Here is a 17017-nt window from a genome sequence, read left to right as displayed (position 1 = left end):
TGTTATCAGAGCACCACAATTTATTTTGTATTTGTTCACATACTACACACCATTTCTTTTTAAACTTCAAATAGTTCTCAGTAACATCCACTTGTGTTTTATTTCATGACTAGAATCTATTCTTTACATTATTTTATTTATCAAGAATTTCTATTTTGTTTAGCATGGCCTACATCATTCATTCATTCACGCTTTATCACCTTTGATGAAGCCATTTAAAATACAACGAAAGCCATTCTTTTCTTTATTTTTTTGTCATTTAATAATAAAAGAGTATTGTCGAGATTGAACAGTTGTTCATGATAATCTATATATAATGTATGTATATATATATTTAATATCATACACGATTCTGACAATAATATTTACTTTATGACTAGAACACACTTTCACTAATACTCTCCTGGACTCATACGGAGTTATATAATAATAATAATATATTACTAATAACAAATAAATAAGAAAATGTATGTTTAATATAAGATAAGAAAAGACATGCAACATATGTAAGAAATTGTTATAGGCAAACTCATTTTTTATATATGTAAAAAAGATTTTGATTATATATATATATATATATATATATATATAATCTTTAATTTACAACAATAAACAAATGTACAGTCACATACAAAAGTAGCATATACCGTGAATTTCTTTTTCCGCAATCATATTAGAATGAAGGAACTGATGCAAGTATAATTTTCTGTAACTTCCACGGAATTTGATTTAGTTGAAGGTTGTGAAAGCTGTATTTTTGAAGGATCAATTTACACAAAAGTTTTCTTTTTTTTTTAATAATTTCCTTCCAGGAACACACTTTCGAAAGTGATTGTACTTTTCTAAATAAACAGATATTGAAGTAATATAAATACATGAATAAAAAGTTCTAAGAAATATTGCACATTTCTTAAAGAAAGAAACCTAAGTCTCTGGATAAGTACTAAATCTATCATATACAATATTTTCTTTAAAAGAAACTACATTGTTTGGCCGTTTCGTTACATATTTCTCAAAAAGGACGAAAGCCGTATAAAGGAGTACGTAGAAAAACTTTTTCTTTTTTTTTTTTAACTTTTAGTGTATTAGAGACAGTATACAAAAGACTTAAGTCACAGCAATAATTACCATAAATAACGTAACTTGAATGTACGTACGATATTGTAACGAATGATAGTCGCTTAGTATCACAGTTACAACTACAAAATAATCAGTTTTTTTTTCTTATTTAACACCATTTTGAAACGGAAAAAAAGTAGTAATTATTGACATACATGTTAAATACGAAGCGCATCTAGAAAGTAACTTTCCCACGCGTCACATAGCTAGGAAACCGTATCTTGCGCGAAGTGACTGCGCGCATATAAGAGAGTAAGGTCCTAGCGCGGAACTTCCCCAGTGCTCCTCAGTAGCGGCATGGCAGTGGTTGAAGATGGATGTTCCTATTCCAATTCCAGCCGCGTGTGAAGTGCGATAGTAATAGTTTTTGAATGCACAGGGCATAGCGCCGATTGAAATCCATCGTCAGCTGTGTCAGGTCTATGGGCCTAACATCATGAGCAAGCAGTTCCCGCAGATTTCCTGCTCATTGCACACTATTGTCACGGAGCGCCTGTTGTTCAAGAAGGTGTCAGGTGGGTGCCGAAGCAACTGACTCCAGAATACAAAGCAAGGCGCATGGGGTCAGCATTGACATTTTTGCAACGATACAGCTGACGATTGATTTCAATCGGTGCGGTGCTGTGTATTCAAACACGTTATCACTGCTCGCACTTCACATGTGGCGGGAGCTGGACAGGAACGTCCATCTTCAACCACTAGCACGATGCTACTGAGAGCACTGGGGAAGTTCCTCTGGTGCATGTGCCATGCTAGAACCTTACTCTCTCATATGCAAGCAGTCACTTTGTCAACATACAGTTTTCTAGCTATGTAACGCACGGGAAACTTACTTTCTGAATGCACCTCATAAGTTTTAAAACATCCGCGAATGCTAGAAATTAGAATCAGAGAATGCAATGTCACTATTAAACCATACGATAATATGAATAAGATGAATGAATGATGAAAAATAAATAAGTAAAAGATTCAATTTTTTTAAAAGTTCTTATAAGTTAGTTTATAGTTGCATCTGATACACATTTTTCTTTGATCTAATACAAGTTTTAGAATTTTCTGTTATAATTAAGTACACAAATAAAAAGCTCTTTATAACTTAATAGCGACCTGTATCTACTGCCCTATTCTTGCAATAGCTACATCGATACAGGTATTTTTTTTTTATTAAGTACTTCTTGCCTAATATTACAAAGTTTCAGTACTATTGAAACAAGTGATTTACCTACAACCAACAAAAGCAAGTCATGAGTCTCAGACTATCTCTTACCAAAAGAAATACAGTCTCCAACAGAAAAGCTCATCTCCCCATACGTATTCAGTGTTAATAACTTTGGAACGAATGAGTTAATTCGAATATAAATGAAAACTTTATTTGTTGAGAGATTCCAATATTTAAAAGACTAGAATTAAAAACATTATCTGGTAATGCCAGATATACTATAGGTTTAAGAAAATGTATAGCAGATAATTCAATTTCTTGTGGACTAGGAAAAAGTTCTTTCTGTCGCTGCGAAGATTATACTTCTTAACTGAATACATAGGCTCCAACGTTACTGAAAAAACACGTACGGAGAGGCTACATTTCTGTTGGTGGCTTACGATATAATAAATAGCAATAAATATTTTAAATATACAAACAATTATATTATTAAAAAAAAAACAAATTACGTAGCATATATACATACTTATTTTTACATATTCTTATTTTCTATCTTTTATATCATAAAAAATTAATAAGTAAAATGATCGTTGATGAATTAGGTACAAATATTTTTGTTCTATTTTTTTCTTTTAAAAAAGGATGAAATATATATATATATTTAGAAGCTATGAAAAATGATAACCTACATGTGACTACAACATACATACATACACACCACACACTTATATATATATATATACACACACAAACACACTGACATTTAAAATTTCAACAAAAAATAAAAAAAAATCTAAAAGCAACTTTCTAGCCACTTTTCACTAGAAAATTCAACAACTGGAAGGTGCAAAAAAGGGTGGGTGAAGAAGAAAGAATATAGTGTGAATCTATGAAATCACTGCTTATTTCTGTCCAATTTACTTCATTATAATTGCTTTCACAAATTGTATTCTATCATTAAGAAAGAAAAGAATACATATAATTTTGGAACTCATGTAGTTGTTATATTTCGATTGCTGATAGCGGAGAATGAAAAGGATTTGTAGGAAGCACTTTCAAACCTGAACGACCAACTGGAAGAAACATGCAAAATGAAGATAAATAAGAAGAAAACCAAGGTGATAAGGTGCACAAGAACAGGACAGGAAGGGGGAAACGTATGGCTAGAGGAAGAAAGAATCGAGGATGTTAAGACGTTCCCCTATTTAGGAATCTAATATTCTCGGATGGAAGAAGTGAAAAAGACGTTAAGTTACAGAAAAGCGCAGGCTAAACAAGCATTCAATAGGAAAAGAGGACTGCTAACATCAAGAAATGTGTCGTTGGACGTTCGAAAACGATTTATTAAGACCCTGCTGTGGAGCGTGGTGCTTTACGAATCAGAGACGTGGACACTGAGAAATGCTGAAGTATCCAAGCTGGAACCATTTGAAATGTGGTGTTAGGGAGTTAAATGAGGGAGAATAGATCATGAAGATAATAGGAAAAAGAAGAAATAGCATGCTTGGTCATTTTATTCGGCACTCCCGATTGAATCACCGTGTTGATAGAGGAAAAGGCAAACGGAAAACCAAGAAGAGGAAGACCAAGGATAGAATATCTAGATGCAGAGACCTTATCAAAGTATAAAACAGCTCTCCCAAGGAAATGTTTTAAAACTTCCATGTTGCCCACCAACCTATGGTTGAGAAGAGGAAGAAGACAACTATGATTTTTATTGAAGATACGAAGTTAGACTGAAACAACTATATAGCGAAATGGCAATAAAAGGTAAATATTAGCTTTTAACGCATTTTTCATGTCAGGATTCAAAATGGAGATGGCCAAAATTAAAATCTGTTTATCGTCCAGTGCTGCCATCTTTTAAATAATTTAATGTCCTAATTAACTAATATCTCTAATAAAAGATACGATATTTGATCTAAGCTGCACTGATCTCATTTGAATTAACCTATAGACAGAGACACATACAAATCAGGTTAACTTAGATAAAACATGACATTTTTATGCAGGACTTTGTTCAGTATATATACAAAAAAGTACTCAGATGACAGTATTGAATGACTAGCAGATATTGGTTCTGACAATTCCCATTCGGTACCTCCCATTCCTACACATGATATTTGGGTTTTAACACTGGAACATTAACAAGTATGAAGTCACCTCTGAGTATCGAAACGATGAACAGACTTGAGTACAATTTGCTTTGACATAAGGATAACATATAACTAGTTCTTCGTTCCGAAGTTTTTAACAAATGAGTATTAGAGGGTAGATACGCCACATGCTGATGACTGTCCATTATCGTTTAGTTTTCATACTTATTTTACCATCTTCGATTAAAGCTTGCTATCTTCGATTAGAAAAAATTGCATGTAGCAATCGAAATATAAGATACAAAAAAGGAATTTCGAAAGAAGTTTCTTTTTTTTATGGTTTTGTATCCTTAATAAACGAAGTGGTTGACATAATCCTTCCCACAATTGCTCAGATAGGGCACATATCGATTTCTTGACAATATAAATTTTTTTTTTTTTTTTTTTTTTTTTTTTTTTTTTTTTGTAACAATTCTGGAAATGCTCAAGCATTAGATCTTGGAATTTATTTCGTACCAGGCTTCGCAAAAATTACGAACCATAACGCAACGCAAAACATGTAAAAATCAATTATAGCTGCTAAGCCTATCATAGCAAACTAAAACGCAGATTTTATGTTGTTGATGCAAACTGTTCCTCTTATTTTATATATGAAAAATTTGGAGATTGGATTGAAAAGAAAAAAAAAACTATAAATATGCCACAGTGGCACAAATCACCGTAATTTTGATAAGTACAATAAAAATATACCCATATACTTATTCCTAGTAATGCTACGTTCTTACGTATTAGTAACAATATCGTTAAGTGTTTTTCATTGTCCTGCTCGAACAAATAAGTGCAAACATAAGACATCGTTATACGTATTAAAAATAAATCAACAATGTTTCTTTTACGAACGAAAAGTACTAAAACCGCCTCAGTGATCTGTTAGATTCACACAGCTGTTATAGCTTTTCCTTTCCAAATAAATAGATAAATATATACATAATACACTGGAAAGTGGAGAGCTATAACTATTTTTTTCCCATAATACAGACACACACTTGCTTACTTGCTTGCATTTAATTTTTTTTGTCCACTTTGAGCACTGGCAGGTGCAATTTTTTATAAAGTATTTACAGCCTACGAATTGAAGATGAGCACTGAAAGATAGAAACAAATACAGCGATACTAAATTATCTAGTTTTCTCCCTTCTTTTTTCTTTTTTTTAAAAGAAGTTATTTAAATAGCTGTTCTACGTAATTCTTTCATCCTATGACTAGTTTTATATTTTTGTTCTCTCCGAGGTGCTGTACACAACAATATAGTACAAGCACACTACTTGATATGCTATTTATATAAATTTTAGGGAATATTATATAAAGAATGGGGCAAGATGAAAAATAAATTACTATTACTATTTTTTACATTTCATTAAGCCATTCAACAAACATTTAAATATCACCTCGTATTTCATGCGTCGTCGATGGCATTGCATTGTTAACTATGAGGGTATTTGTGGAATTTTGTTTATATTTCAATTTACCTCCATTAGGGATATATATATATATATATATATATATATATATATATATATATATATATATGTGTGTGTGTGTGTGTGTGTGTGGTTTGTTAAATAGAAATGATATTAGTAAGCACGAGTATGGCGGCCGAACACTATATGGCTCTTTTTAAAAGAATCAAAATAGGAGGTACTTACATGAATTGACTAGAACAAACTCAATTAAGACGTTAATTAGAGATATTTAGTTTTTAACACCTTGACTGCCACCATATCTGTTGACCATTATTACTTCTGTGCTACAAGCAACAGTCCCGCCAGTAATACTTTGTTTTAGCTGCATAAATGTATAATTTTCTGTGTGTATGGTTTTGCATATATATTCGGCGTGGACATTAAATTTTGACCTCTACGCCATATGTATGTAATTGCATACACATCTTTAGAATGAACGCGACAAAATTGCAATGTATTGTTTGTGTATGGAAAATTATACACGCAGCGCAGCGCATTTGTTTTACTATTAGCTATTTTGAATATTATAATCAGGCAATGTAAATAATGACAATTATATTTGGCAAGAGTTAGTACTTTTTTTTTTTTTTTTTTCATTTCATCGATAACCTGCTTATTTTTTCAAATGAGTACATTTCCCTGTGAAAATATACAACAGCTATCGCATCGCCTTTTTTATTATTATTATTATTATTAAATAGGGAATCCAAGAAGAAGTTTTAGGGGCAGCTGTTCCTAACAACAAACTTAGGTTAATATAAATGGAAAAGCAAGATCAAATAAGAAAATGGTAAAAAAAAAAATAATAATGAATGAAAGAAAATAATATCTTTGTATAAATGAGAGTTTCACTACAAAACTAAGTGTTTTTAGTGTCTTTACTGTTTCTATTCTAAATAATAATGTACGCAAAAATTTACCACTTTTATTTTATTTTTTATACTCTTTGATTTGAAATCACTTTTACATCTGTAATTTCAGTAGAATGTTTGACAACTGAAGGAAAAACTTCTGTTTTTAGTTTCGAGCGTGAAAAGTGTTAACATGGTTAATTATAAGAAAAAGAAAAAAAAAATCCACAAATACCCCGTTGATATCGAAACCACGAGACATTTGTAAGTAATGCAATACTTACAGTACAACACGATCTTCGGTCATTAAATATTCTTCTAAAATAATAAATAAAACTTTTCTTTTCTGTTTTGCAACGAATTGTTATATGCTTTAATTTGTTTATTTTTCTTGATAAGGCATTTTTTTTAAAGGTAACTATTCAATATATATATATTTTTTTTCCTAAATACATACATCGCACATTCGTATACAATTTCATACGCGCAATCTCTTTCTCGCACACAAATACACACAAAGAAGATACAAGTGGATAGGGAACACTGTTTTATCACTACTTTATACTGGCCCTGAACAATCCCATTGATGTTTTTTCTTTAATTTATCACGCTTCTTCCTTTTCTTAAATTATCATTAATATATGTACAGATCTAACGAATAAATGGTTTGCTGTTATTGCCTCAAGCATACATTATTGTACGCATGCGCAGCTTTACACATATTCATTCATCCACACACACATACATAGAAATACGTACATACACAAAGAGAGTTCATGGTCCAACTTTTTTTTTTTTTTTTTTGTTAATGATACGTTTCTTGGTCTGTTTTTTATTAATTCAATTTTTTTCCACCCACGAAATTGATAAGATAATTTTTAATTAAAATAGTCTTTGATATGCTATAGAAGACAACGCAACAATGCGTTTAAGTAAAAATCTTTAAAAAAAAATCTCTATGCCTTTTTTTTTACGTATCCACTTCTAAAACTTAAAACTATCAGGCGCTACAGCCGTACTGAAAATTGAACTCGAGACTATGTATATTAACACCTCGACTACTTTGCTTCAATACGTAAAAACACAAGTGATAATACTGTATATAATGAAATAATGTATTCGATAAAACGCAATAACAACGAATATTTTTTTTATTAAAAAAGTGAGTATATTGGGATTTTATGGTCATTTTACTTAGAATTAAATGTCTACATGTCTATTCAAGTAATATGATATTGCACTAAATTTGTAAAAGACAAATTAGAGATGTCTGGTTAAAAAATAAATAAATAAAAAATTAAGACACTTGTCTCTTGTATTCTATATTAGCTCAGTACTCCCAGTATGTCATTCAACATTTATTGTTTACTGTGACAACTAACTAGCATAGTATTATATTGAAGTGCAAAATTTGCGCCCACTTTCTCCCTCTATATATATATATATATATATATATATATATATATATATATAACGCAATATTGAAAACAAGCTAATGTGCTCACTTGTTGAAGAGAGTACCTAAAAAGAAAGCCTCGAAATCCAAAAGAGAGAGACGATTGACTCAAAATAAAATTACTTAGAAATAAATAGATAAAAATTTCTTGAAATTCTCATAATTTGTTGCTGATATATTTACACTATTTTATGACTAGAACTTATTAATGCTTACTCTATATACAATTAAGTAACTTCTACCGCCCGTTAACATTTCCTAAACAGTACTAATAAAATTAGTACAAAACGAAACAGGACAACGATAAACCGAATTCTATGACACCGAAAGCTTGTGGGTTGAATAAATAAATAAATAAATAAATAAACATTGATATAATGCATGTTTTAATTTCCTCCTATAAAAGAAATAGTTCCCAAGAAATGACTGCTGTCTCAAAGAGAGAAACAATACAACATTATTTGGGCATATATATACATAAAACCTGCTACCAACAAGTGACGTCAATTTAACATCACGTGATGGGCCACAATACAGCAGTTGCTATCTGATATCAAACTTTTTTTTCATTAATTGAATGAACATTACATTACTGTTTTGCTTTCCATGTCACTGATGAGTATTCTTAAAATGTTTTTAAAATGTTTCCATTCTACACCTACCAAATTAAAAGAACATTCGCAACTTAATGATATAGCTTATTTGTAAGTCGTGACCGATATATTGACCAAAGCATATTCATTTTAACCATCAAAATTTTATAGCTTATTTTCACTTTAACATTCCAGCAAGCATTTAAGCAGAATTAGAATTCAAAGCAGAAAGTGTAACGAGAAAACACACTTATGAAAATTTATCCCTAGCTCGCAAGGGCACCCAAAGAAAATTTTCTAGTGGGGCATCTCCTTGGTTGCTATATGACGTTTGGTATTTTTTTTTTACATGTATTAAGAAAATCTTGAGAAATTTAAGTTGTTGTTATAATTGTGCAGCTATATTTTGGTGAGTTAGGGGAAGCTGGGCTCCCCTGATTCCCCCCTTCGGACGCGCATGCTAGCTCGTACGATAGAAAGAACTTATTCTTGTTCAAAATATTTTCCTATCTCATTATGAGTATTTTCAGGTGATCACATTTCACGAAATTTTAAACAATAATCAAGTATTCAGTTTGTACCCTAAGATTGCCAAAGCAGTACCGTTAATATCAAATAATATGGAATTAAATATATACAAGAATGAATAAATAATATGAAAATATTTAAAGTATATTCTTGAGGGAGTAATATTCATTATCACTTCCTCCAGAGTTTCAATTCAAATAATATTTCTCAGTAGCCTAACACTCTTTTTTTCCCCCTTATTTTTCTAACAACAACCTGAAAATTTACAACGAAAGATCTGTGTCGACATTCAATCACGAATGGACATACACAATTACTTCGCACTTATTTCTTGGGTGTGTAAACTAACTATATTCGTTATTGCTTTTATTAAAGGACAGACGCAGTATTTTAATTAAAAATTATCTCATCTTGTTAATGAGAGAAGTACATTCACAATTCCACAGTACAAATCTTTTTCTTTCCTTCTTACGCGAACATGATAATTTTCGACAGACCATGTAGATTTAAATAAACCATTCATAAACATTAAATTACGCCTTTGCCTGGTACAATGAAAACATCACTCACAAAATATTTTTTATATGTATATATATATCTGGATTAGTTTGAAAGATACACATATTTATTGATACCACAATTGTAATTTTCGAAAAAAAAAAAAATCCTTTCGTTCGTAAGGAAATTTATCCATATAAAAATTCACTATATTCAGCATTGTTTACGTCATGTGTGTCAGATTACGTCACAGAGAAAAATACAATTAAAAACAAACTGGAGTTGAAATGATATTTGTGTATTAATTTAAAATATCCTTCAACTTTCAATGCGTCTCAGAATTCACGATATTAATTAACCATTTGCATTTAATTTTTACAGGAGCCATGACTTCAATTTTAAATATTTCTGTCCACACTTAGATTTTACAGTACTTTACAATATGAATACAGTGAAAACGAAACAATAAAGTTTTGTTAGAAATAGTAAAATCTGCATAGAAATAGTAAACGAAAGTAGCTGGTAGATAATCAATTTAAATATAAAATACGTGAATTTTTTTCTTGTGACAAGGGTCATATGAAATTATTTACAAAGAGCGAACTGAATATTTTTTTTTTTTTTTTTTTTTTTTGAAAAATGAAACAAACACAGTCAGAAGGAAGCAGGGAAGAGTGCGGTAAGTAATAACATACCCGTTTTGTAAGAGTTCATGAGTTCGCTTTAGATGTCAATCATTCTCACTGAGGTAATACTGGGAATACCTCAGCTAGCAATCATGATCAGTATTACCAGACTGGGCTACAAGTAGCGGATTGAACGATTTTTTAACTCCAAAATTTCAAATTGGGCGACACGTTACTTTTGGGCTACTTTTAATTATTTGCAGGCTATAACTCTCATTGCTATAACTTTTGGGCTACTTTCTTATTTTTATATATGGAATCACAAATTATTAGTTTGATATAATGCAATAAAAAACTTTTGTTTGTTGAGAATTCTATTTACAATTAACAATACTAAACTTTTGTTGATTTTGTACTGTATCAGTATCACTAATAATTTTGTCGTCTCAGTGAATGCTTATGTCTAATAGTTCTAGTAAATGCGAACATTGCAAATTTACTCGTGTTACTGTATTATCCATGTTAATATAATACATAAGTGAAGTTACAATAAATTCGTAGCTCTCAGATAAAGAATTTAGCAAAATGAATTAAAGAAATGAATAATAACAGTGAGAGAGAAAACGATTTAAAGTATATTAAAACATTGCAAACGTTTTAAAGTGTATTTCGGACCCCCCACAAAACTGACTTATGCAAACATGTCTCCTTGGAAATGAGAAAGGTCGGCCATTTTATGCTATCACTGTCTGCTCAGTTCATTGTACACTGCAATCGCAATATGGAGTTTACCGTAGCACATTACAGTTGTTAACAGTCCAAAACTGCGCTCGTGTCTGACAGTTGCCAACCCAGAACCTATTTCCAACTCCAGGTGTTCCCATTAAATTGATAAGAATTGGTACAAGTGTGTAGCTGCAAAACAATTTATTTTTATGTTTGGGCTACAAATAGTTCAAATCCGCTACTTTTGGAGTATAACCTCGCTACTTTTTAATCTTTAGATCTGGCAACACTGATCATGATTTCTTTCTGTTTCCTCCTTCCGGGGAGAATAATATACATAACTGAAAGGCATATGCTACAAATTCATAAATATTGTACACTAACTAAATACAAACAAAATATGAATTGATATATTAAAACATATGAGAGTTTAATAAATGCGAACAACAATACAAGTTCATGGCTGAAATATAAAATTTATTAAAGGATAGTGACGTAATCCATGTTACTTTACTAAATGTAAAAATAAATAAATAATACTAATATTTCACAATTATCACTAACATTCGTTTGAAACAGGGTTGGTTTTAAAACTACTTTAACACTACTAACATATTCTTCATGACTTATGTGAAATAAATAAATAAATAAATAAATAAATAAATAAATAAATAAATAAATAATTTGTATCATACAGAATAAATTTCCTTAAGCATTTCGGAGTCACAATTGAGTATTTATACAATATATATATTTACACTGTTAACCTTTTTAACTCTGTTAACCTTTTTAAACACTGATTTAATATTTCGTGTTAAAAGCATGTATGAAATCATAATATTCTTAGGAGATACTCAAGACACTTATTATTTCAGCGTTTGTTTGCATTCTTTTTAAAAAATAACAAATGTGATGAAACAGATGGCAGAGCGGAAAAAGAGGGAGGAGGGTGTTGTAAATCCTATAGTAGCGACCCCTCGACGACATATTCCAGCAGGGTCTACTTTGAGCAAGTCATAAATATTAAAATTGATGGATAAGGGACAAAGGGTGGTTAGATAGGTATCTTTGTTGCTTTGTAAATAAGACATTATTACAACATGCAATCAATCTATTTAAGGAACATGTACTGTGCTCATCTATTCATTAAGAGGAACCAAATTCATTTATCTGATGATATTTGTTGTATTTTTTTTTCACAGGACCGGTTTTTGGAAGTATTCTTTTTTCTTACTTAACCTCAATGAAAATGTACGAGTATTATCAATTAAGTTACTTTTTTTAAAAAAAATAATGTACACTGATAAAAGTAGAAGCAATGTCAAATGTCTTACAAAAAGGTTATTTACACATTAATAACACTCTTTATTTTCTTCTTGAAGTTGTTGCTGATATGTTAATGTTTCATAAGACTCATGCATCATGTTGTACGAGGGGAAGTCCGAAAATAAAGTTTTCCCTCTCATTTTCCCCAGGAAAGCGAACAGCCATGCCCATACGCCATACAGTCCTGACCTCGCGCCCAGTGACTCCCATCTGTTTCCGGCTTTGAAAAAGACTCGCGACAGCAGGTGCTTTGGAAGCAATGCTGAAGTCACGGAAGCTATTCGGCGCTTCTTTCGTATGCAGAGCCCTGAATTTGTCCTGGGAGGATTTTTGAAACTTATAGACCGGTATGCCAAATGTGTCAATGTACGTGGTGCTTGTGTGGAAAAATAAAGGTACGTCTGATCTTTAATATCACCTGCTATTTTTGGTTTTGCATCCTCAACTCTGTCCACAGTCGTCTGGGAAAACTTATTTTCGGACTCCATCTCGTATTTAAACATGTACTGTATACATACTGTTCAACATGAATTCAATCCTTTATTAACACATATTTATCAATTCGACATAAAGATTACCTTTTAGTTCAGGTCAAGTTCCAGCAACGTATAATAAAAAGGGGCAAAAACCAACCGGTTTAATGGAGTATTAATGAATATTTGTTAATTAAATATTGTAATATTTTCGGGACAATAAGTTAGTAAAAAATACTTGTATTGTTGATGAAAAAAAATCATAAGACCTTGGAAATCTTGACACGATACTACTAATGTTTCGGCGGCTAGTATATGCCCTCTTCGGATCACCAACAAAACAACAATAATAATAAAGCAGTTGTAATGGACAGCATGAATAGTAAGATAAAATGTCAAGACAATAAATGCAAGCTTTTGTTGATAAAGTGTGTTTGAAACATTCAACCGTCAAAGAAAGTAGATGTATAAGTAATTATGAGTACCGAGCTTTTATTATCATTATCATCATTTGAACACGGCACGTCACTCACACACGGTGCACTGAATATTCGTAGGCGATTTTTTTTAAAGGGTAATACACAGAACAGGACCTTAAGTAAGGAGGTAATAACTTTGACAATTGATATCACATTAGATAGAATTCATTGATGCGCTTTTTGTTTCTGCGACGCTGAACCTGCATTCTCCTTAAATCGTAAAATTAGATTTTGAAAATGGAATCTATTATTTCTTATCTTAATAGAACATAAAAGGGGAATGCAATGTGTCGAACAAAAATGGGAAACTAACTCCAAGAACTTCATGAGTTTTCAAAATTACATTTTTCACAATTTGCTTTGTTTTAAGTATATGAATAAATCTCGATTCAAGACAATATCTCTTCGCTTAAAAGGTTCACATCCATAAAACCTATGTTCTTATGCATTATAAAATAATAAAATGTTTGTAATGCACAAACCGTATGAATCAACTATACAATTAGTTTACTCTCGATTAGTTAATTCGATTGATTAACGTTCTTTTCAAGCCCGATGACTACATGATACAAGACGAAGTGATCAAAGCAAGATCCGAACCATTACTAGATGTTATATTCCAGGCAAACAGCCTCATCGGAAATAGAATCCTGGAGCCCACTCACACAGAAAATACATGCTTCAGCTACTTCGTATTTGAAAGGACATTAATGTACTTATGAAACAGATTCAAAACTTCGGAGATAAAAGAGACGTGGGCTTCAATTTGATCCAACGATTATAAGTATTATACATACATACACAAATGTTTGTCGCGTTATGAGTATTGTGAATTTATTTGGTCAATATTGGTATTCGTAATAAATAAATAAATAAATAAATAAATAAATAAATAAATAAATAGAAGAACCCTTCGTATTTATTAATCACATATGTATAGTAATATATGATCGTCGTACTAGCATTTCCTATAGTGTATAATATTTAATTAGGTACGTAATAATGATTCAAGTACAATGAATCTGTAATACAGTTATCAAAGACTTTTAATTTCATATCAAAGACTTTTAATTTCATATGACTAAGTGATATTTTGCATTTTTGAACTTGATCGCACAAATTTAACTGTAAACTAAATAAGGGAAGAATAATTTATAAATGTATGTTTCAAGAAAGTCAATTTTCCTAAAAACCGGTCCTGTTTGCCTTATCTACCTATTAACATGTTTATATTTTTTTTTCTTAAAACATCAACTACGGTATCTGTTTCCATTATTTTCCCCCACGTTCTATTTTACATATATATATGTTCTTTCAACGTTTTCTACTCTGACAAATTTCAAATAGAAAAGAAAAACATTCCTTTTTTTCCTTATAGTTTTTTTTTTCTTTTTCACGCACTTCGTTACCTGTATTTTCCATATGTTGTATACCTTTTCCTCTTCTTGATTATTTATGACAGTACCTTGAGAAAAGAAGTCACTCAAAACATTTAAAAAAAATTAGTATATATATTTTTTTGTTGTCCGCAATGGTTGTTATCACAAAGAAAGCAACTGTTTTATATATATTTGCAACTGACTTCCTCATCGGCTGTACGAGGGACTTCTGCTTCGTGAGATGGATCGTTGTGGCGAGTGACCGGGTGACCAACTGCTGCCCCGAGAATAGCTTCTGCTGCGACTACGACTCCTTGACACGCTACGGCTTCGACTACTCGAAGTGCTCATAGTTGATGGAGTTGGTCGATGATAAGGAATTGGTCGTTTACGTGCACTGTAAAAGACATACAATAGCTTTCATTTATAACTAAAATGCTAATATGTAAGAAACACATTATTTGGGTCTGTTTTACTCCGGAGTGAATACACATTTCATATATATCGGAAGGCATTCTAGTCAAACTAGAACTTTTACCTTTACAGATATATATATAAAGATATATTAACGGCATAAAAAAAGGAGATATTACTGTTGCGTGGTATTACATGAACAGTAAGTGGTTTGTACGTTTTATTGCTAATAGGAGGTACACATGAGCAGGCCGGTCCAGAGACTGGTAATCAAAATGAAATGAAATCTTTGAGTTTAATGTCCCACGGCTATGCCCCTTTTAAGGAGATGGATGATTAAGGCAAGTGAATGATGATGGAATAACCGGTGGAATGTGAATGAGGGAGGAAACGAGTGCGCGAGACCCCAAGCACTAGAGGTAAGCGCTCTACCACTGAGCCACCGTGCCCTGACTGGTCATCAAGACGGCAGATTATAATATACGCGTGTGTATAGAAAGCATGTGGTGAAGTTTCTTGTGAACTAAGAGGTAAACCTTGCGAATATCTACACCACACTTCACACATAGGACGGTGAAGATACTCAACCGCAGTAAGACATTTGAATGGTATGGGACGATCTCAGTAGTGGTGGGTCCTAGACCACACCAGTTATTTCTGTGAATATTCAGCGTGGCGAGCGCATAACCTATTGTCAAACTGCAGAAGAGATTAATCTTTCCGAGGGAACGGTGAACATAAAAATTCGTGAACATTTGCATTTTCGAAAAGCTAGCGTACAGTGGGAACCACAATAGCTTTTAGCTAGTACAGAAGAGTATAAGTCTGCACTGGGTTGAACAAGCGTTTGACAAGGAAAGTCAAAAGTTCTGAATAGCATTTTTACATGTTCTAATGAAGTGAAGCAGGCTGCCTTTGGTGGTTAAGGCGTACCTACAAATCTTTCTATGTTGAAGCTTTCCAGAATTAGTTAAACTAAGGGAAAAGTATGTAAATGTAACGTATTAGAATGTCGAAAATTAAATATTTTCCAGTCCTTGAAATTTGACCTTACTTAAAAAAAAAAAAAAAAAAGTTGGAAGTCCCGGTTTGACTTGAACACCTCTCATGTATAGAATCAGAAGTCAGTTGCCCATCAGCTATATTCCTTAAGCGATTCAATGAAAAATTTGTACTTTGTTTGTTCTCAAAATACCAAACAAAGAGAAAAATCAAGGACATAGTGTCTTGGACCTTAGAAAATACTATCAAAGGAACTGGCAGCGGTTTCGATGTGTTGTTTCCAGCTAAGAAATAAGAAATAAGCCATAATTGAGTTATGGCGTCATCAAGTCATTATGTTTTATTTGTTCTGAAAACAACATGACCACACTCCTTCCACTTTTATTCGATAGTACTTTTGATTTGGTTTGATTTTCAGTTTAGCATCCCTTTCAGCAACGAGGCTATGTGAGACGAGGACCTACAGCTTAACGTGGGATCCGAACCACATGAGCTCCACCGGGAATTGAACCCAGGTTTCTCACGCGCAAAACTGATAGCACTTTCAAAGTTATGAAGTGCCTCTGAAATTTAAATATTTCTGTTTATTTTACAATTATTTAAATGATACCATGGAAATACATCTTTTTACATCGTTACTTGGTAGTAATCTAAAGAGAAAAACAATGTTCGTGTTTATAATAGTCTATAATTAACGCGACGAGAGTCTATAATTAACGCATATTGCAATTACAATGAAGATGCTTACCTGATACACTCCATTTAGCAA

General features: G+C 31.9%; 1 protein-coding gene across 6 annotated transcripts in view; it reads right to left on the bottom strand.

Moving 5' to 3' along the window:
- Positions 1 to 17017, bottom strand: part of Srrm234 (Serine-arginine repetitive matrix 2/3/4) — a 391760-nt gene continuing 374743 nt past the window's right edge. For all 6 annotated transcript variants that reach the window (XM_081770790.1, XM_081770792.1, XM_081770794.1 and 3 more), the window contains one exon: positions 1 to 15229. In XM_081770790.1, the coding sequence (XP_081626916.1) occupies positions 15040 to 15229 (190 nt within the window). In that variant the 3' untranslated portion in view covers positions 1 to 15039. The remainder of the gene's footprint in view (positions 15230 to 17017) is intronic.

Source organism: Thermobia domestica, chromosome 9 (assembly GCF_964235325.1).
Source record: "Thermobia domestica chromosome 9, izTheDome1.hap1.1, whole genome shotgun sequence".
Lineage (NCBI taxonomy): Eukaryota > Metazoa > Arthropoda > Insecta > Zygentoma > Lepismatidae > Thermobia > Thermobia domestica.
This window is presented reverse-complemented; position numbering and strand designations above follow the sequence as displayed.